A 22,102-nucleotide genomic window follows, 5' to 3' on the forward strand; every position below is an offset into this window, starting at 1 on the left:
CGTCCTGCTCATATTTACTATTTTTCAATGATAGTAACATCGTCCCGCTGATATTTACTATTTTTCAATGATAGTAACACCGTTCTACTGATATTTACTGTTTGTCAATGATTATAACACCGCCCTGATGATATTTACTATTCTTCAATGACACCGTCCTGCTCGTATTTACTATTTACCAATGATAGTAACATCGTCCCCCTGATAATTACTATTTTTCAATGATAGTAACACCGTTCTACTGATATTTACTATTTGTCAATGATTATAACACCGTCCTGATGATATTTACTATTTTTCAATGATAGTAACATCGTCCCGCTGATATTTACTATTTGTCAATGATAGTAACACCGTTCTGATGATATTTACTATTTGCCAATGATAGTAACACCGTTCTACTGATATTTACTATTTGTCAATGATTATAACACCGTTCTGCTGATATTTACTATTTTTCAATGATAGTAACATCGTCCCGCTGATATTTACTATTTGTCAGTGATAGTAACACCGTCCTGATGGTATTTACTATTTATCAATGATAGTAACATCGTCCCGCTGATATTTACTACATATTTGTCAATGATAGTAACACCGTTCTACTGATATTTACTATTTGTCAATGATTATAACACCGCCCTGATGATATTTACTATTTTTCAATGACACCGTCCTGTTCATATTTACTATTTTTCAATGATAGTAACATCGTCCCGCTGATATTTACTATTTTTCAATGATAGTAACATCGTCCCGCTGATATTTACTATTTGTCAATGATTATAACACCGTTCTGCTGATATTTACTATTTGTCAATGATTATAACACCGCCCTGATGATATTTACTATTTGTCAATGATTATAGCACCGTTCTGCTGATATTTACTATTTGTCAATGATTATATACCGTCCTGATGATATTTACTATTTGTCAATGATAGTAACACCGTCCTGCTGATAGATCCTTATGTACACTGAGGAGATTAGATTATTTTATCCTTCTGATATTTTGTAAAAATTTATGAATGTAAATTTTGTATGATATTTTGCGAGGGTTCATGAATGTAAATTTTGTATAATACTGTATTTGATATTTTGTAAGGAAAGGATTCATTGAATGTCTCTGATATATTGTGAAAAATTATGAACGTAGTTTTTGTATTACATTTGATATTTTGTGAGGGTTCATGAATGTAATTAGATGTGATATTTTGTAAGGATTAGTATTCCCTCCCGAAAGTAAATTTTGTATATATTTGCTATTTTGTGAGGATTAAGGATTGACTCACGAGGTCAATAACGGGCATTGCCCAATTTCGTATTTAATTCTTACCTCAGAGATCAATCTGCGCTTTCTGCTTTACGTACAACAAGTTAAAAAAATGTTATGAGTTAGACCAACATGTATAAAACTACTCTACTACTATTCTATTCAAAAAAAGTAGGGGATATTTGATTTTTAAGTGTTATTAAAGTCACCTAATGAAACTGACGAAGAAACAAATGACAAAATGAAATGAAGTTCACATTCATCGATTTATTCCAAATGATCGTTAGACTAAGTAAGGCACAGACTGACCATTATAAGGGTAAAATGATACCCGGGGTCAAACAGCAAAGTTACCACAGCATCACAACCAAGTCAGTAACGGGTAAATCCTCCTCTGTTTGCCAAACAAGCATTGATCCGACGTGGCATACTCCTAATGAGACGTCTAAGGTCATTTTGGTCCAGATTGTCCCATTCCTGTTGCAACGCAGCAGCAAGTTCTTGGACATTGGCAGGACGTTGTTGACGTTGACGTAACCTCTGTCCAAGCATGTCCCAGACATGCTCGATGGGGGAGAGGTCGGGACTCAGTGCTGGCCAAGGTAATGTGGTGATGTTCTGTTGTTGGAGGTAACCTGTAACAATCCTGGCCCTGTGACATCTTGCGTTGTCATCCTGGAAGATGGAACGGCGGCCATGACGTCGTGCGAACGGCACAACATGGACTGCCAAGATGTTGTCCCGGTAGTACTGGCCTGTAACACGCCCTGCAACAACATGTAAAGCCGTTCTTCCAGCAACAGTGATGCCTCCCCACACCATAACAGAACCACCCCCAAATCGATCATGTCTGATGACGTTAACGTCTTGGAAGCGCTCGTTTCGACGACGCCACACCCTCCTACGTCTGTCCAAAAAATCAACAGTGAACCTTGACTCATCTGAAAACATCACATTGCTCCAGCGTCGATTATCCCAGTGTTGACGATCCCTACACCAACGACGTCTTGTCTGAATGTGATGATCTCTCAAACAAGGGATCACGCGAGGACGTCGGGCGCGAAGGTGACCCCTATGCAGTCGATTCCGAATCGTCTGGCCACTCACTCTCACACCAGTGTCTGTTTGAAGACGAGCGCTGATCTGATTTGCTGTGATGACACGATTTCTCAAGGCCAAGGTACGGATAAATCGATCCTGGCCTTGAGTTGTCGCCCTTGGTCGACCTGAGCGTGGTCTGTCCTGTACAGATTGTGTATCACGGTATCTGGACCATAGCCTGCTTATGACAGACTGAGAAACATTCATCGTCCGCGCCACAACCGCCTGTGTTGTGCCGATCTGTAGCATGCCAAGGGCACGTAACCTTTCATTTTGGGTAAGCCGACGCATATCAAAATTTGTTTTCTGGTCACTAAAACAATTAAACTGATGTTTCCACCCTGGAATTCAATGCCACAATGACTGTAACATTCAAAGTCAGAGTCGTGCAAATCTTGGGTTGGACCCCCATGATGATCCCAAGCATCACCTGCATTCCATGCGGTAGCTATTGGTGCGTTTGGGCGTCACATGTAACTGGAAATGTTTCTTCTGTTAGGTTCTATAGTGACTTTTTTCGTAGTCATTTGCATATTTTAGTATTATGCCCCCAAAATCAAATATCCCCTACTTTTTTTGAATAGTATAGTACCAATAGATGCTGTTCGATATTCTGATATATACGTACACCTATTGCTACATTAAGCCAATTGAAAAAAAAAAGTTTACTTTTGGGGCTTTTTGTGAAGATGATGATCACCGTACTTTAAGAGTGTAGGACTACTACTTGTAGGTAGGGTATAGTCTAAATATAGATGATTAACTCGTTGGTCGCAGGTAGAGGTAAAGATAACATCGGTCCTGAAAATTGAAAGAAAAGACAAAATCTTGCCTTTTTAGTTGTGCTGACCTGGAACTTTTTAGAGTGTAGAATTTATTTTCCAATTTTACTATTCAATGACTACTGTGAGCTATGACAGTTCTCTCAACTGCAGCTTATAATGAGATATGTACATATCAAGAGATTTAAGAGTGAAATAATGCGAATTTTAACAAATTTTCACTTCCAGTTGCAGTAAGAGTTGTCATACGAACATTATGTCGCGAAAACATAGCAGCTGTGAAGGCGTCTGTATTATACTACATTTGTTTGAATATCAGTTTGATAATATTGGGGATAAAGCTTCGTAAAATTGTCGAATTTATCCGATTTTTGTCAAAATTACCCACTATTTTTGAGAGTGTAGTTATAGACATATATGAAATTTTATTTTTTTAATCGAGAGACCTGATACCCAGTTACTAACAACCACAAAAAGAATTCATGGGACCCCGCGGCAGTGGAGATATCGCGGCATAAAGTTAGGGTTCTTTATAAGGTTTGATTTATACACTTCAGGAATAACCAAATGGCACCCCTCAGTGGAAAGATAGATTTTTCTTTCTTCATTTTTTTGAAACATTACTACCTAGCCTAATATATCGAATCATCATTCGTTTCATAAGTACTCATTTACAACCTGAAAAACAGCAGCTAACATTGCCTAAAATTGACGAAAAAATGAGAAAAAAGCCCCAAAAACACCTGTTTGCCGTATCTCGGCTAGGGTCAATTTCTGAGATCGGCGGTTTTGGCTATCGAGTAGTCTCATGGGCATGACCAAACCCTATGAATATGAATGGAATCGGCCGACCCATCACCTTCCCGATTTTGCATGATTTTGCATGGTTTTCTCGTGGACAAGCACTTAACTCAACTTCCGAGTACAGCATTATTTTTTCCATAAACTTTTCACTATTAGTCAACGGGTTAGTACGGGTTTATATAGCTCGGCTCTCGGAGAAGAGAGCGGATTCGGTTGATGACCCTAAAAGCTCCTGACATCCATTCTGTTACACCTAATATTATAAATACAATCCGTAGGATTCGTCATACTCATGATATTCCTAGATCTTCCAGACGAAGTGATATTTTCATTAAGGACTCCAATGAATTGCTCCCGTACGGTGTTGGCAACCTACTCACTAATGTGCCAAGAGAAGAAGACTTGATTTCAAAGTTCTTGAAACCCGTATTCGACAACTTTCTACACCACTACAAGTTCATACCAGTATTCCGTTGATCAAGCAATTCCTGGAATCCACATATTTCACATGGGGAAAAACTATTATGGACAGATCCATGGTTTACCGATGGAAAGTCCTTAACCCCGCTGATTTTCAAAATTAACATGATGTCACCAGAAGAAGGCACTCGAACCGCTCCTTTTCAACCTGTTTTCTGGTTCAGAAAGATGGATAACACCTTCGTCATGTTACAAAAAGAAGATGATAACTGTCGTCCTCCCGGAATCATTTAAACAACCAACATTCCAAGAATGAAGTTCACAGTGGAGATGAAACCAACACTGTGCAGCAGCCTCCCATTTCTTAATGTAATGGTAAACAGAGAAAACTCCAATGCCACCACCTCAGTGTACATAAAACCAACACACATTGACCAATATATCTACAACAAATCTAATAACCCAAATGCATAAAAAAATCAGGCATTATCAGCACCTTCACTAAAAGAGAAGAGGCCATTTGTGACCTCGAATCCCTCAACCTTGAATACAATACCTTAAAGACGTCTGCATCCAACACAACGACTTTTTGGTAAACAAGTTCATCAACCCCATATTATCCAAACCTTCAAAACTTGATAAACCAAATAGCATACACCCCAATTAACTCTTCTCTAAGGGTGGTGGTTGGGGGGGGGTGTGTACATAGGCGTACGTGGCCGAACTTGTTTGGGGGGGCCAGCATATTTTCGCAACAAATATATTTCTTTAGAAGCCGTCTGGCCACGAGCGCCGGAGGCGCGAAGCGTCTGACGGGGGGTCTGGGGGACCTCCCCCATTAAAATTTTGAATACCAGACCTTCGTAGACGCGATTTCCAGGCATTTCGAATACTGTCTAGTAATTTGGAGTGGGTAGTAAATTATGTCAGTTGCAGCATAAAAACTGGTAAAAAGTCATCTTTATAATACAAGCTCTATTACTACGAAAACAAGAACAAGTCGAACGATTTACTTTTGCCACATTTTTCATTTTATGAGACTTCACATTTTTTATCCAGATCTCAGAAGTGCAATGCACTACTATCTATAGTTCACATATAGATATGTTGTACTGGTTGGGGCAGTGGGAGTATCAGTGGTATCTATCAATATCTATATCTCCTCCTCTGGCATCGACAGGTAGCATATGAAGTGTATGTATGGATAGGGAAGGCATAAACAGAGGGTTTATACTGCTTTTCAGCTGCTCACTTCTATCACTGGGCTCGCCCGGTGCATGGAGTTGGATGCCAGTATACAGGAACACAGTACTAAAGAACTGAGAAAGGCCATGTGTACGTGCTAGTTCTATTCAGATGGCGTACGTGTTCATCATGGACTGGACTGCTTTCTTTCCGCTTCCATATTATTAAAAATATTCAAAACCCGACAGACGGCGCGACGCTTCCCGACAAACTGAGCATTCATTCCCGACAAGGCCATTCCCCTACCCCCACCCCATTTTCAAAAACTCCTCGGCTAATGACCGATCTCACAATTCTGAGATCTTTTCAGATTTCTATTTTTTTTTTCATGAAAATATTTGGGGAGGGGGCGGTGCCCTCCCCCCCCCCCCCGCCTCGTACGCCTATGGAGGGGAGGGGGGGGTACTTAAGGGAGGAAGGAAGGGGTCGTAATTCTTAAGCAGTGTTTTTGATGACATCTGAGGTTTGTCGACGTATGCACGAAAGTTGATCGCTGTACGCAAAAGTCGAATTAAATCGTCATTTTGGTCTTTTCACTCATGGGTCCCCCGTTTTGTCGTTCTTATCCGGGATAGAACGAGATTTCGCGTTCTTAAGTTAGCGTTCTAGCTCCCTAACTAGAATTGATCCGTCGTTCAATATCTCTAAAAGATTTACAATGAAATTGAACAATTATTCTTTCATAATACATTTCTTTATAATGCTATTGGTGAACTCGATAGAAAAATAGTCATTTCAGGACTAACACATGGTTGAACTTTATTTAAATAATTCGCTTGTGCGTTGGGGACTTTAGCTGTCCACGAGGTTGGACTGGCCACCCTATATTTGTCACGTACAACCGGGGAAAAATTTAATAGAGTTTGAAGTTTGAAAATTGAACTTAATAAAAGAATAATAACCTAAATCATAGTAAATGATAAGATCCTTTTGTCTTTTTGACATATTAGAACAATAAACGTCATCATGCCATGGTCCTTTATTTGCTGATAAAAAGATATCAATCAAAGACGGTATAATGCAACCGCCTTGTTCACATTTTTCAAGCCGTTGCTCTGCGCATCCTTCGAGGCCTACGTTGTACCTTGATGATGGCAAGTGTGTGTGAGTTAGTTGTATTTTACGTCCGCTTTCACCGAGGTGATATCGTAGATGGCAAGTCTCGCCTGTACAAATACTTATACACCTGTCACATGACCTACTATCGCTTTTAGCCTACAGGCGCCCCCTATCATTAAAACATGTCGCCTGGATTTGTGTCGGCTAATCTTCAAGACAGCTAGAGATGTAGGTCACACTCAGGTATGTAAATTCTTTCTACCGGTGTATAATATACATATTACATCTATATTTGAGTAGATCAGGAATATGTGGTGGGGATATATGTTAATATGATTCTTGTAATGGCATGTTTTATTGTCACAATTCACATGACATTCTCAAGTCGAGTACATAACCCACACCCTTCATATAGGTTTCCCAGGCCCACCCTTCCTTTTTACAATATTGTTGTCATACATATTGTGCAACTGTTCCATAATACCTGTTGATAACAAAATCATATCTTAATGCAGCCAATTTGTTTATTTTGTGTTAATGTTACCGGTTTTGTAAACTTATGAAAGCAATTTGACAAGAGTTGTTGAGGACATTATAACTGTCATGGGTCAGTAAGTAAGATTTATTATCTCCCTTTGACAAATTGAAGACAGTATCCCACAGTTGTTAGTGAAATCAACAATAATTAATCACCACCCTGTATTACATGAATGCTAGTTAATTAATCATTTTTGCTTAGAAGATTATAATATTATACTTTTATTCTAATTGGGTATATTCATATTGTTCTCTTAGATATTAATTTGAGCACCTGTAATTTTAATGAATTATTTTAATGAACTCGGTAATGAACTGAATAAAATCAGCCATTTAGATTTAGTAATTGTATTCCATAGAATTGTGACCTGTATACTCTAGTTCAATTACTAAATGCCATTGAAACAGTTTAGATTTAATCAGTTAGTATAGATTTTCAAATCTTGATGTGATTTGTAGACTAACAGAAAGTAAAACACATACTTCATTAGACAATGTTCTGTTAATTCAAAGGGAGTGTCCATTGGATCATGGTATTGTACATTATATTCTTATAAACGGAGGAAAAAGGACATTCAATTAGTATTTTGATGATAAGTTATTTCCATTTTATGTAGAATATATTAGGAGTAGGCCTAGTTGCCATGATTCACTTTATTATTGTTACAATATGATATAATAATAATGGATATTTGGAAAGAACATTGATGGTTATCTATTGTGTAAATATTATACAGTACATACCATGTATTACATTAGTTACTTTAGTAATGAAGTATTAGAGACCCCTAGTGCTCTCTCTTCGTTACAGGCGCATCCTAATATGAAAATAAGGCTTTTCCCCCATCTCGGTTCTAAGGATATTTTTTGGAATACTTACAGTCTATTTTTCACCGTGATTCTTCTTTGTTTGCCAAAAGGAATCATTTCTTGCCATGAACCAAGATGGGGGAAAAGCCTTATTTTCATTTGTCATTAGGATGCGCCAGTAACGAAGAGAGAGCACTAGGGGTCTCTAAGACTTTGTTACTAAAGTAAGTAGTATTACATGTATATTTCTGTGTATTTAGTAAGTATTAAATTTAAGCCGTGTGTATATTAAATGTATATGTATGTACTAAATAGTATTGAATTATTACATATATTGTACAGTTACAATGTACATGTACACAATTTGTCAAGGCCACGACTGACATATGCTCTTGCTGTAATCAACTGCCAAGGCAGGATTGTTCATTTTTTTTCCACTGACAATTTCTTGAAATTATTAAAGTATGATTTTTTTATGGTATGTAAATTAAATATTTGTATAAATACATTTATAATGGAGATGTTTACAATATATTTAAAGAATTAGTCTTACATACATGCAATCATGTACATGCATATATCTGATTGAAGTTCCTTGGGTCAATCCAACATGGCTCTGAATACATGTCTACATGCTGTAAGGCTTGCTTGGGGTAGAAAGTAGGATCTTTGATTAAAAGAATCTTCATTGTGCGATTTTTGCTATTCAAATATAGAAACCCCAGAATATGGAATGATTTACATGAAATCTTTTTAACTACCGTTATTGACATTTCATTACAATTACAACTTGCAAACATTCATTTCGTTTTTTTGAAAGAAACAGTTTTTATACGCCCACATTTTCATGTGGACGTATTATGTTTGTGGACTCTCTACAGGTCACAATTCTTATCTGATTTTGACGAAACTTGAAATATAGGTTTATCCCCAAAAGATCTCGGCTGCTTTCGATATTGGCATGTATCGAATCGAAACTTCATGGATTATGACCCCTGATTGTACGAAAAATCACGTTTTTAGCTTGTGGACCCTATAGAGGTCACAATTATTATCCGATTTTGTTGAAACTTGAAATATGATTTTATAACCCAAAGATCTCGGATCCTTTAGATATTCGCGAATATCGGACCGTAACTTCATGAATTATGGCCCCTGATTGTACGAAAAATCGTGTTTTTAGCTGTGGACCCTATAGAGGTCATAATTTTTATCCGATTTAATAAAACATATTATTATGTCACCGTGATACCCAAAGGACGGCTGAGTTTCAATTTCAGGAAAATCGGCCCATAACTGACAGACAAAATGGCCACCCTTCCTTCTCAAATAGCGTAAAAATATGGTATATCAATGTTGTGGACCCTATAGAGGTCACAATTTTTATCCGATTTTGTTGAAACTTGAAATGTAAGTTTATAACCGAAAGATCTCGGTTCCTTTCGACATTCGCGCATATCGGACCATAATTTCCTGAATTATGCCCCCTGATTGTACGAAAAATCACGTTTTTAGCTTTTGGACCCTATAGAGGTCATAATTTTTATCCGATTTAAAAAACCGTATAATTATATCACTGTTACAATCTAAAGACGGCTGAGTTCGAATTTCGTGAAATTCAGCCCAAAATTGACAGACAAAATGGCCGCCGTTCGTTCTCAAATAGCGTAAAAACATGGTATATCAAGGTTGTAGACCCTATAGAGGTCACAATGTTTATCTGATTTTGTTGAAACTTGAAATATAAGTTTATAACCCAAAGATCTTGGTTCCTTTCGATATTCGCGCATATCGGAACGTAACTTCCTGAATTATGGCCCCTGATTGTACGAAAAATAGCGTTTTTAGCTTGTGGAACCTATAGAGGTCATAAGTTTTATCCGATTTAAAAAACGTATTATTATATCACCGTTTTACCCTAAGGACGGCTAAGTTCGAATTTCGTGAAAATCAGCCCAAAACTAACAGACAAAATGGCCGCCCCTCGTTCTCAAATAGCTTAAAAATATGGTATATCAAGGTTGTGGACCCTATAGAGGTCACAATTTTTATCCGATTTTGTTGAAACTTGAAATGTAAGTTTATAACCCAAAGATTTCGGTTCCTTTCGATATTTGCGCATATCGAATTGTAATTTCCTGAATTATGGCCCTTGATTGTAGGAAAAATCACTTTCTTTTTAGCTTGTTATCTATCCATCTCTTGAAAATGTGGGCGTATTCTGCCTGGCAGCCGCTGGTTATCCGATTTTGTTGAAACTTGAAATGTTAGATGTTTTTATAACTGTAACTTCCTGAATTATGGCCCCTGATTGTACGAAAAATCGTGTTTTTAGCTTGTGGACCCAATAGAGGTCATAATTTTTATCCAATTTAAAAAAAATGTACTATTATATCACCGTTACACCCTAAGGACGGCTGAGTTCGAATTTCGTGAAAATCTGCCCAAAATTGACAGACAAAATGGCCGCCGTTCGTTCTCAAATAGCGTAAAAATGTGCTATATCAAAGTTGTGGACCCTATAGAGGTCACAATTTTTATCCGATTTTGTTGAAACTTGAAATGTTAGATGTTTTTATACGCCCACATTTTCATGTGGACGTATATTGTCGTCGCCCCTGTCCGTCCGTCCGTCCACAATTGTTTGTGAACAGTCTACAGGTCACAATTTTTATCTGATTTCAATGAAACTTGAAATATAGGTTTATCACCCTAAGATCTCGGTTCCTTTCGATATTGGCATGTATTGGACTGTAACTTTGTGGATTATGGCCCCTGATTGTACGAAAAATCGCGTTTTTAGCTTGTGAACACTATAGAGGTCACAATTTTTATCCGATTTGGTTTAAACTTGAAATTGTATGATTATAACTCAAAGATCTCGGTTCCTTTCGATATTCGCTCATTTCAGAACATAACTTCCTGAATTATGGCCCCAGATTGTACGAAAAATCGCGTTTTTAACTTGTGGACCCCATAGAGGTCATAATTTTTTATCCGATTTAAAAAAAACTTTTATCATATCACCGTTGCACCCTAAGAACGGTTGAGTTCGAATTTCGAGAAAATCGGCCCAAAACTGACAGACAAAATGGCCGCCGTTCGTTTTTAAATAACGTAAAAATATGGTATATCAAGGTTGTGGACCCTATAGAGGTCACAATTTTTATCCGATTTTGTTGAAACTTGAAATTTAAGTTTATAACCCAAAGATCTTGGTTCCTGTCGATATTCGCTCATATTGGACCGTAACTTCCTGAATTATGGCCCTTGATTGTACGCAAAATTGCGTTTTTAGCTTGTGGACTCTATAGAGGTCATAATTTTTATCCAATTTAAAAAAACGTATTATTATATCACCGTTACACCCTAAGGACGGCTGAGTTCGAATTTCGTGAAAATCTACCCAAAACTGACAGACAAAATGGCCGCCCTTTGTTCTCAAATAGCGTAAAAATATGGTATATCAAGGTTGTGGACCCTATAGAGGTCACAATTTTAATCCTAATTTGATGAAACTTGAAATGTAAGTTCATAACCCAAAGATCTCGGTTCCTTTCGATATTCGCACATATCGGAACATAACTTCCTGAATTATGGCCCCTGATTGTACGAAAAATCACGGTTTTAGCTTGTGGACCCCATAGAGTTCATAATTTTTATCTGATTTAAAAAAACGTATTATTATATTACCGTTAGTTCCTAAGGACAATTGAATTCGAATTTCGTGAAAATCGGCCCAAAACTGACAGACAAAATGGCCGCCCTTCGTTCTCAAAGAGCGTAAAAATATGGTATATCAAGGTTGTGGACCCTATAGAGGTCATAATTTTTATACGCCCACAATTACAACTTGCAAACATTCATTTCGTTTTTTTGAAAGAAACAGTTTTTATACGCCCACATTTTCATGTGGACGTATTATGTTTGTGGACTCTCTACAGGTCACAATTCTTATCCGATTTTGACGAAACTTGAAATATAGGTTTATCCCCAAAAGATCTCGGCTGCTTTCTATATTGGCATGTATCGGATCGAAACTTCATGGATTATGGCCCCTGATTGTACGAAAAATCACATTTTTAGCTTGTGGACCCTATAGAGGTCACAGTTTTTATCCGATTTTGTTGAAACTTGAAATGTAAGTTTATAACCCAAAGATCTCGGTTTCTTTCGATATCGGAACATAACTTCCTGAATTATGGCCCCTGATTGTACGAAAAATCATGGTTTTAGCTTGTGGACCCCATAGAGTTCATAATTTTTATCTGATTTAAAAAAACGTATTATTATATTACCGTTAGTTCCTAAGGACGATTGAATTCGAATTTCGTGAAAATCGGCCCAAAACTGACAGACAAAATGGCCGCCCTTCGTTCTCAAAGAGCGTAAAAATATGGTATATCAAGGTTGTGGACCCTATAGAGGTCATAATTTTTATACGCCCACATTTTCATGTGGACGTATTATGCCGTCGTCCGTCTGTCCGTCCACAATTGTTTGTGGACTCTCTACAGGTCACAATTCTTATCCGATTTTGACGAAACTTGAAATATAGGTTTATCCCCAAAAGATCTCGGCTGCTTTCTATATTGGCATGTATCGGATCGAAACTTCATGGATTATGGCCCTATAGAGGTCACAATGTTTATCTGATTTTGTTGAAACTTGAAATATAAGTTTATAACCCAAAGATCTTGGTTCCTTTCGATATTCGCGCATATCGGAACGTAACTTCCTGAATTATGGCCCCTGATTGTACGAAAAATAGCGTTTTTAGCTTGTGGAACCTATAGAGGTCATAAGTTTTATCCGATTTAAAAAACGTATTATTATATCACCGTTTTACCCTAAGGACGGCTAAGTTCGAATTTCGTGAAAATCAGCCCAAAACTAACAGACAAAATGGCCGCCCCTCGTTCTCAAATAGCTTAAAAATATGGTATATCAAGGTTGTGGACCCTATAGAGGTCACAATTTTTATCCGATTTTGTTGAAACTTGAAATGTAAGTTTATAACCCAAAGATTTCGGTTCCTTTCGATATTTGCGCATATCGAATTGTAATTTCCTGAATTATGGCCCTTGATTGTAGGAAAAATCACTTTCTTTTTAGCTTGTTCTCTATCCATCTCTTGAAAATGTGGGCGTATTCTGCCTGGCAGCCGCTGGTTATCCGATTTTGTTGAAACTTGAAATGTTAGATGTTTTTATAACTGTAACTTCCTGAATTATGGCCCCAGAGGTCATAATTTTTATCCGATTTAAAAAAACGTATTATTATATCACCGTTACACGCTAAGGAAGGTTGAGTTTGAATTTCGTGAAAATCGTCCCAAAATTGACAGACAAAATGGCCGCCGTTCGTTCTCAAATAGCGTAAAAATAAGGTATATCAAGGTTGTGGACCCTATAGAGGTCACAATTTTTATCCGGTTTTTTGAAACTTGAAATGTAAGTTTATAACCCAAAGATCTCGGTTCCTTTCGATCTTCGCGCATATCGGACCGTAACTTCCTGAATTATGGCCCCTGATGGTACGAAAAATAGCGTTTTTTTCTTGTGAACCCTGTAGAGGTCATAATTTTTATCCGATTTAAAAAACCGTATTATTATATCACCGTTACACCCTAAGGAAGGTTGAATTTGAATTTCGTGAAAATTGGCCCAAAATTGACAGACAAAATGGCCGCCGTTCGTTCTCAAATAGCGTAAAAATATGGTATATCAAGGTTGTGGACCCTATAGAGGTCACAATTTTTATCCGATTTTGTTGAAACTTGAAATGTAAGTTTATAACACAAAGATCTCAGTTCCTTTCGATATTCGCGCATATTGAATTGTAATTTCCTGAATTATGGCCCTTGATAGTAGGAAAAATCACTTTCTTGTTAGCTTGTTCTCTATCCATCTCTCGAAAATGTGGGCGTATCCTGCCTGGCAGCCGCTGGTTATCCGATTTTGTTGAAACTTGAAATGTAAGTTTATAACCCAAAGATCTCGGTTCCTGTCGATATTCGCGCATATTGGACCGTAACTTCCTGAATTATGGCCCCTGATTGTACGGAAAATCGCGTTTTTAGCTTGCGGACCCTATAGAGGTCATAATTTTTATCCGATTTAAAAAATCGTATTATTATATCACCGTTACACCCGAAGGACGGCTGAGTTCGAATTTCGTGAAATTCGGCCCAAAACTGACAGACAAAATGGCCGCCCTTCGTTCTCAAATAGCGTAAAAAATATGGTATATCAAGGTTGTGGACCCAATAGAGGTTACAATTTTTATCCGATTTTGTTGAAACTTGAAATGTAAGTTTATAACACAAAGATCTCAGTTCCTTTCGATATTTGCGCATATCAAATTGTAATTTCCTGAATTATGGCCCTTGATTGTAGGAAAAATCACTTTCTTGTTAGCTTGTTCTCTATGGCCCCTGATTGTGCGAAAAATCGCGTTTTTAGCTTGTGGACCCTAAAGAGGTCATAATTTTTATCCGATTTAAAAAAAACGTATTATTATATCACCGATACACCCTAAGGACGACTGAGTTTGATTTTCGTGAAAATCCGCAGACAAAATGGCCGCCGTTCGTTCTCAAATAGCATAAGAATATGGTATATCAAGGTTGTGGACCCTATAGAGGTCACAATTTTTATCCGATTTTGGTGAAACTTGAAATGTAAGTTTATAACCCAAAGATCTCGGTTCCTTTCTATATTCACGCATATCGGACCGTAACTTCCTGAATTATGGCCCCTGATTGTATGAAAAATCGAGTTTTTAGCTTGTGGACCCTATAGAGGTCATAATTTTTATCCGATTTAAAAAATCGTATTATTATATCACCGTTACACCCGAAGGACGGCTGAGTTCGAATTTCGGCCCAAAACTGACAGACAAAATGGCCGCCCTTCGTTCTCAAATAGCGTAAAAATATGGTATATCAAGGTTGTGGACCCTATAGAGGTCACAATTTTTATCTGATTTTGTTGAAACTTGAAATGTAAGTTTATAACACAAAGATCTCAGTTCCTTTCGATATTTGCGCATATCGAATTGTAATTTCCTGAATTATGGCCCTTGATTGTAGGAAAAATCACTTTCTTGTTAGCTTGTTCTCTATCCATCTCTCGAAAATGTGGGCGTATCCTGCCTGGCAGCCGCTGGTTTGGGATATCATGGATAGTCTTAATAATCGTGGCTAAAGGTAGGCACTTTTTTTTCTTTGCGGCTCAAACAATTTGTGCAAATCGAAAGTAAGAGTTCATACTCGGCATACACAGTCACTCATAAACATTGAAATAAGAAATTATGAGTATATGAACTTTTGATGTGATTTTGTTCAAGAATTTCACGTTTCCGAATTATCCGAATAGTATTCGGATAGCAAAGAAAAGTATTTTGGTTCACATATCTCGATCCGATTTTCAACACTAATATCAAGGTTGTGGACCCTATAGAGGTCACAATTTTTATCCGATTTTGTTGAAACTTGAAATGTAAGTTTATAACCCAAAGATCTCGGTTCCTTTCGATAATCGCGCATATCGGACCGTAACTTCCTGAATTATGGCCCCTGATTGTATGAAAAATCACATTTTTAGCTTGTGGACCCTATAATTTTTATCCGATTTAAAAAAACGTATTATTATATCACCGTTACACCCTAACGACGAATGAGTTCGAATTTCGAAAATTGACAGACAAAATGGCCACCGTTCGTTCTCAAATAGCGTAAAAATATGGTATATCAAGTTTGTGGACCCTATAGAGGTCGCAATTTTTAACCGATTTTGTTGAAACTTGAAATGTAAGTTTATAACACAAAGATCTTAGTTTCTTTCGATATTCGCGCAGATCGAATTGTATTATCCTGAATTATGGCCCTTGATTGTAGGAAAAATCACTTTCTTGTTACATTGTAGCTTGTTCTCTATCCATCTATCCATCTCTCGAAAATGTGGGCGTATCCTGCCTGGCAGCTGCTGGTTGTATTTTTTGTTTTGTGTTAGCTTTTATTTTCTTTGTCTTTATATGTGTTCTACTTTAAATGAAATATAGTATAACCTTCAAACATAAACCAATGCTATCTGTATGATGTTACAGACTGTGATTGTAATATGTAAACTATGTACTGCCGTTATTGATTATTTTGAAATATAGATTTTTTTGAAAAAAAAAAAAATAGTAGGATCTTGATCTAAGTGTTTGGGAAGCAATTTAGTGTGAAGGCAACAATTTCTTTATAATGCTGGAGAGTGCTCTGCTTCTTGCGAGATATAGATGACTTAGAATTCCACTGCCATCATTAGTCTTGTGGAAGACCTTGTGCCTTTTTTAGTGCTACCTTATGAAATAATCCATTTTGTCTGCTTACACAAATTGTAGTCTACTAAGAATGATCCCAAACATTGATCCAAAGCTATTTGCTTGGGGTAATATCTGTGAATGCAGCCATAGCAACACAAAAGATTCCCACCACTTCCGCCTAACATAGTAGTATTAAATGTGGACAAATATTTTCTGCAGTACATGTAATAATAACAATATTTTGTTATTTTTGTTTTTCAGTTAGATGAGATGTCTTGATGATGTTGTTCTACACACTGTAATAAACAGTTTAACACTGTTTCCATACACAATGTACATATAGATCCAGGCTGTTGTTTATTTTATTCAATTATTATCCATTATAAATATTGTAAGTGAAGAACTATATCAAAAACTTACCAAACATGGTTGACCATCATGATTTAGTGGCAGAAATGCCATCTGTGGAGCGGATGAGCACACAAGATCGATTAAAACATGCCAAAAAACGTAGGATTCAACAGTTAAAGAAATTCTCCCAGTATGAAAAACAGTTGGAAAAAGAATCGTCTAAAAAAAGAAAAAGTGGAAACACGCCTATAGACCATAAAATACATGGACATAAGAGAAATGTGATATTTGTTCCTAATATATCTTTATTAGAAGCTGCTGCTAGAAAAGATGTAGATGAAGGTCTGTTTATATTTTTTTTATACTGAAGAAGTTTGTGTGTGTACATTGTGTATTTGATATATACAGTGTAATGTATTATTCAGACTATCAGGACAAATAATTGTTGAAAACAGTCAATCTTAAGCATAATTCATTGTTGGTTTGGGTTTGTTAGTGTTTGTACTGCAACACTGTATGAAGTAGTGGTGTGATCTTTATTTATGTGTCTTACAATTATTTACAGTCCTGGATTTCCTCACAAGATTTTATGATGTAGTTGATGACATCATAGGCCACAAATATCACAGTACATGGGATCAGGGCTGTTGGTAATTTTTCACAGTTGATTAGCATTACTGCGAATCAAAAAGTCCAATTTTGCCAAATTTGATTAGCAAATTTAAAGATTGATTAGCAGTTTTTCAGTTTCAACATACATGTACCACAACTATATAACAAGATATTACTTTAATTCATAACAAATGATTAGATTTCATTCTAAAATTTTTTTAGCACTGCTACAAGTAGCTGTGACAGTTTGTGATTGTCATGTAGACATTTGATTAGGTCTTTGTCTGAAGCGAATTCTTGGCAGTGGCTTCCGAAGCCTCACTCATTTTAATTGTCATTACTTCATCAGAAAACAATTTCGTCTGCTGTTTATCTTGTGTTACTGTTTTTGTTCAATCGTATAACCGATAAACTCGAGTGGTACTACTTGATTCTCTATTTCCAGTTTAATAGTCACTATTCATAGTTATGTCCCTGACTCCCTGTATTATATAGCATAATGAATTGTGTCTGGGTAGTTCGAGAAGAAACTTTCAGACAGAGAATTCAGTTTTGTTTATAAAATTTTATTTGACATTTTATACACCTTGAAAGTGTTGAGAAAGCCTTCAAGTCTTCAAAATGTGGATAAATCTTCGTGTCAATATCCAAAGTGACAGGCATATTAATGATTCGCGTAATCATTTGCAGTTACTGCGAATCAAAAACGTTAGATTGTAATTATTGATTAGCAACGAACAAAATATGAATCGCAAATTGCGCTGCGATACTGGTTGTCGGCAGCCCTGCATGGGATCATTTAATGCAAATGCATCAGAATTGAATCTGAGAACATGTTTAAAAATTAAAGGAGGCAAGTTGCTAACTCGATATCATCCACAGCCTTCGACATTGAAACACAACTTATTGGTCAATTTAAATCAACAGTGACATGTATCTTAGTCTTACCATGAAAAGATGGGCTTCTCATATCCAGTATTAAAGATAAGATGAGAATTATAAAATTGGCACACAAATCGCGTGCCATAATGCTTTCGGGCACCATTTGTAATGAAGCATCTCGATGAACGAGGCTAAACATACCCTACAGGAGAATACTACCTTTGTAGACTGGAATAACCAGACGCCAAAGACTGCCATTCAATTTGGACTCTTCATGTATTTCGCCGAACATAACTGATTAGAAATTACAGTAAAAACAGAAACGATTGAATGTAAATGAGTTTATATACATTTATAATACATTATATGCATTGCGACCCATTTTTATACGCCCACATTGAAATGTGGTCGTATATTGTCGTCGCCCCCCTTCCGTCCGGCATCCACAATTGCTTATAGACGCTCTAGAGGCTAAAGTTAATATCCAATTGACTTTAAATTTATACACAGTGTTTAAGGCGATTGACGATAATTACTGCCAGAGTTATGGCCCTTGATCACTTCAAAAAATCTTGTGGACACTCTAGAGGCCAAAGTTAATATCCGATTGACTTTAAATTTATACACAGTGTTTAAGGTCATGAGATGAAGAAGCCTATTGATTTTCAGCGATTTTAGATATTTATTGCCAGAGTTATGGCCCTTGATCACTTTAAGAAATCTTGTGAACCTCTAGAGGCAAGAGTTAATATCCGATTGATTTTAAATTTATACACAGAGTTTAAGGTCATGAGACGAAGAAGCCTTTTCATTTTCAGCGATTTTCGATAATTACTACCAGAGTTATGGCCCTTGATCACTTCAAAAAATCTTGTGGACACTCTAGGGGCCAAAGTTAATATCCAATTGACTTTAAATTTATACACAGTGTTTAAGGTCATGAGACGTAGAAGCCTATTGATTTTCAGCGATTTCAGATAATTACTGCCAGAGTTATGGCCCTTGATCACTTTGAAAAATCTTGTGGACGCTATAGAGGCTAAAGTTAATATCAGATTGACTTTAGATTTAAAAACACAGTGTTTAAGGTCATGAGACGAAGAAGTCTATTCATTTTCAGTGATTGTCGATAATTACTGCCAGAGTTATGGCCCTTGATCACTTTGAAAAATCTTGTGGACGCTATAGAGGCTAAAGTTAATATCAGATTGACTTTAGATTTAAAAACACAGTGTTTAAGGTCATGAGACGAAGAAGTCTATTCATTTTCAGTGATTGTCGATAATTACTGCCAGAGTTATGGTCCTTGATCACCTCAAAAAATCTTGTGGATGCTCTACAGGCTAAAGTTAATATCCGGTTGACTTTAAATTTATAGTCAGTGTTTAAGGTCATGAGACGAAGAAGCCTATTGATTTTCAGCGATTTCCGATAATTACTGCCAGAGTTATGGCTCTTGATCACTTTGAAAAATCTTGTGGACGCTATAGAGGCTAAAGTTAATATCAGATTGACTTTAAATTTATATACAGTGTTTAAGGTCATGAGACGAAGAAGTCTATTCGTTTTTCAGCGATTTTAGATAATTACTGCCAGAGTTATGGCCCTTGATAGCTTCAAAAAATCTTGTGGACACTCTAGAGATCAAAGTTAATATCCGATTGACTTTAGATTTATACACAGTGTTTAAGGTCATGAGCCGTTGAAGCCTATTGATTTTCAGCAATTTCCTATACTTACTGCCAGAGTTATGGCCCTTGATCACTTCAAAAAATCTTGTGGACACTCTAGAGGCCAAAGTTAATATCCGATTGACTTTAAATTTATACACAGTGTTTAAGGTCATGAGATGAAGAAGTCTATTCATTTTCAGTGATTGTCGATAATTACTGCCAGAGTTATGGCCCTTGATCACTTCAAAAAATTTGTGGATGCTCTAGAGGCAAAAGTTAATATCTGATTGACTATAAATTTAGACACAGTTTTTGAGGTCATGAGACGAAAAATCCTATTGATTTTCAACGATTTCCGATAATAACTGCCAAAGTTATGGCCCTTGATCATTTTGAAAAATCTTGTGATGCTGTAGAGGCTCAAGTTATGCGATTGACTTCAGATTGATACACAGAGTTTAAGATCTTGAGACGAACAAGTATATTGATTTTCAATGAATTTTTATGACTTGAACAGCTAAATCCATGATATTATAAAAACCAAACAAATTCTAATGGTTTTCTGATAATTACTTCATAAGTTGTTACTCTTAATCAGATTTTAGTGTATTATAAATGTTTCATTACCGAAAAAAGTAAAAATATGCGGCAACACTTGTTGACTGCCCGGATGAGTTAGCTGCTGTGGGCGTATGTTTCGTTGCCTGGCAACCTATCTTTGTCCATTTCTAGGTACCAAAGAAAAGCGATTTGGCTATTTTAATACATGTATGTTTTAGTTCACAGTGGTATTATCAGCAGTGGCGGCGCCAGCCGTCGGTGATTGGAGGGGCAAAGCTGGGGCAAAGTCCAAGGTTAAGGGGGCAAAGGCACGAGCTTTAACTAGGGGTAGGAGGCCTCCCCCAGAAACTTTTGAAAAACAGGTTGCCGGAAATGCAACCTGGCAGTATTTTCTAAAATTATTGGGGGGGCAAACAGAGGGCAGACCAGATTAATGGGAGGGGGGGGCATCCCCTGGCACCGCCACTGATTATCAGTTGAAGTGTAACTAAGAATTTAAATATCTTTTATTGTGTAATGGTAGCCATGGAGGCTTAGTGAATAAGGTGCTGGCTCACTCACCAAGAAAGTTCCCACATAGCCCGCTGCATGGCATATGTTCGGATGTTAAACTCTATTCCATTTCATTCTTATTGTGTAACCTCATCCAAAATACATGCACAAGACCATGTAAATGTACATGTACATAACCACACATGTATATATATATTTTTTGAAAAGTAAAATGCATATAATTGATTACTTTAAAGCATCTACATTTTATAGATATAATTCCTTTGGTGTTTGATACTGTTTGACATCCTGCAGTACATATATATTGTACGTCCATAACTATTGATTGTATAATTTACTCCTATGACCTTTCTCAAAGTGCATGTTACTGAGGAATAACATATTTTGTCATTGGCAGCAATTTTATTACAGAACGAAGCAAGCATAACTTTAAAAACATACAAAGTAATACAATGTAATACATTGTTCATTAATATTGTAACATATATACATACATATGAACTCACGATGGCATATCAATATTACAAGCAAAATTTATAATCATGAAAACACACAGCCCTTAGTAATGCTACTGGGAGGGATGGTGGGAAATGAAAATAACAACTGCGTTAGAATTAGGCAAAAAATGCAAGCGTCGACTAGCCAGGCGAGGACACAGGGCTGGTAGTAATGGTAATGGGTAATGGTAATGGAATGTAATCATTACATTTTTTAAGTAATGGCCATGTAATGAGTAATGGAAGATTTCCAAAGTGATGAGTAATGGAAATGTAATTAATTACATTCCAAAAATCATGTAATGGTCAATTACATTTCAATTACTTTTCAATTACAATTTATGGCATATATAAATATTTCCAATATGACAAGCCTCAAATTTTATAGCACCAAAGAAGTAATTAAGTGTACCTGACACAAATCCAATTCATTATAATTCTAAAAAAAAAGATTTAAATCAGTTTTAAAAAAATTATAAGAAAAATAAGAAGGCATTAAACATTTTCTTTTATTATTTTTTATGTAGGAACCCTTTTTAGACATGTAACTTAAGAAGTGGATTTCTGATAAGATGTATATTATAATCAAAGATTAGTACTAATTTGCAGCCAATCACTCAGTCAATCAATCAATCAATCAATCCCATAGATTAAAAGACAATAGTCTT

The 22,102-nt window shown here is 36.5% G+C and overlaps 1 protein-coding gene across 1 annotated transcript in view; it reads left to right on the plus strand.

Annotated features, from left to right (window-relative positions):
* The first annotated feature begins 6,846 nt into the window (after positions 1 to 6,846).
* The window catches only part of LOC126815247 (protein phosphatase 1 regulatory subunit 16A), a 125,291-nt gene continuing 110,035 nt past the window's right edge, over positions 6,847 to 22,102 (plus strand). Inside the window, exons 1-2 of the mRNA XM_050540808.1 lie at positions 6,847 to 6,928; positions 16,607 to 17,038. Of these exons, the coding sequence (XP_050396765.1) occupies positions 16,771 to 17,038 (268 nt within the window). The 5' untranslated portion in view covers positions 6,847 to 6,928; positions 16,607 to 16,770. The remainder of the gene's footprint in view (positions 6,929 to 16,606; positions 17,039 to 22,102) is intronic.

This window comes from Patella vulgata, chromosome 3 (genome assembly GCF_932274485.2).
Source record: "Patella vulgata chromosome 3, xgPatVulg1.2, whole genome shotgun sequence".
NCBI lineage: Eukaryota > Metazoa > Mollusca > Gastropoda > Patellidae > Patella > Patella vulgata.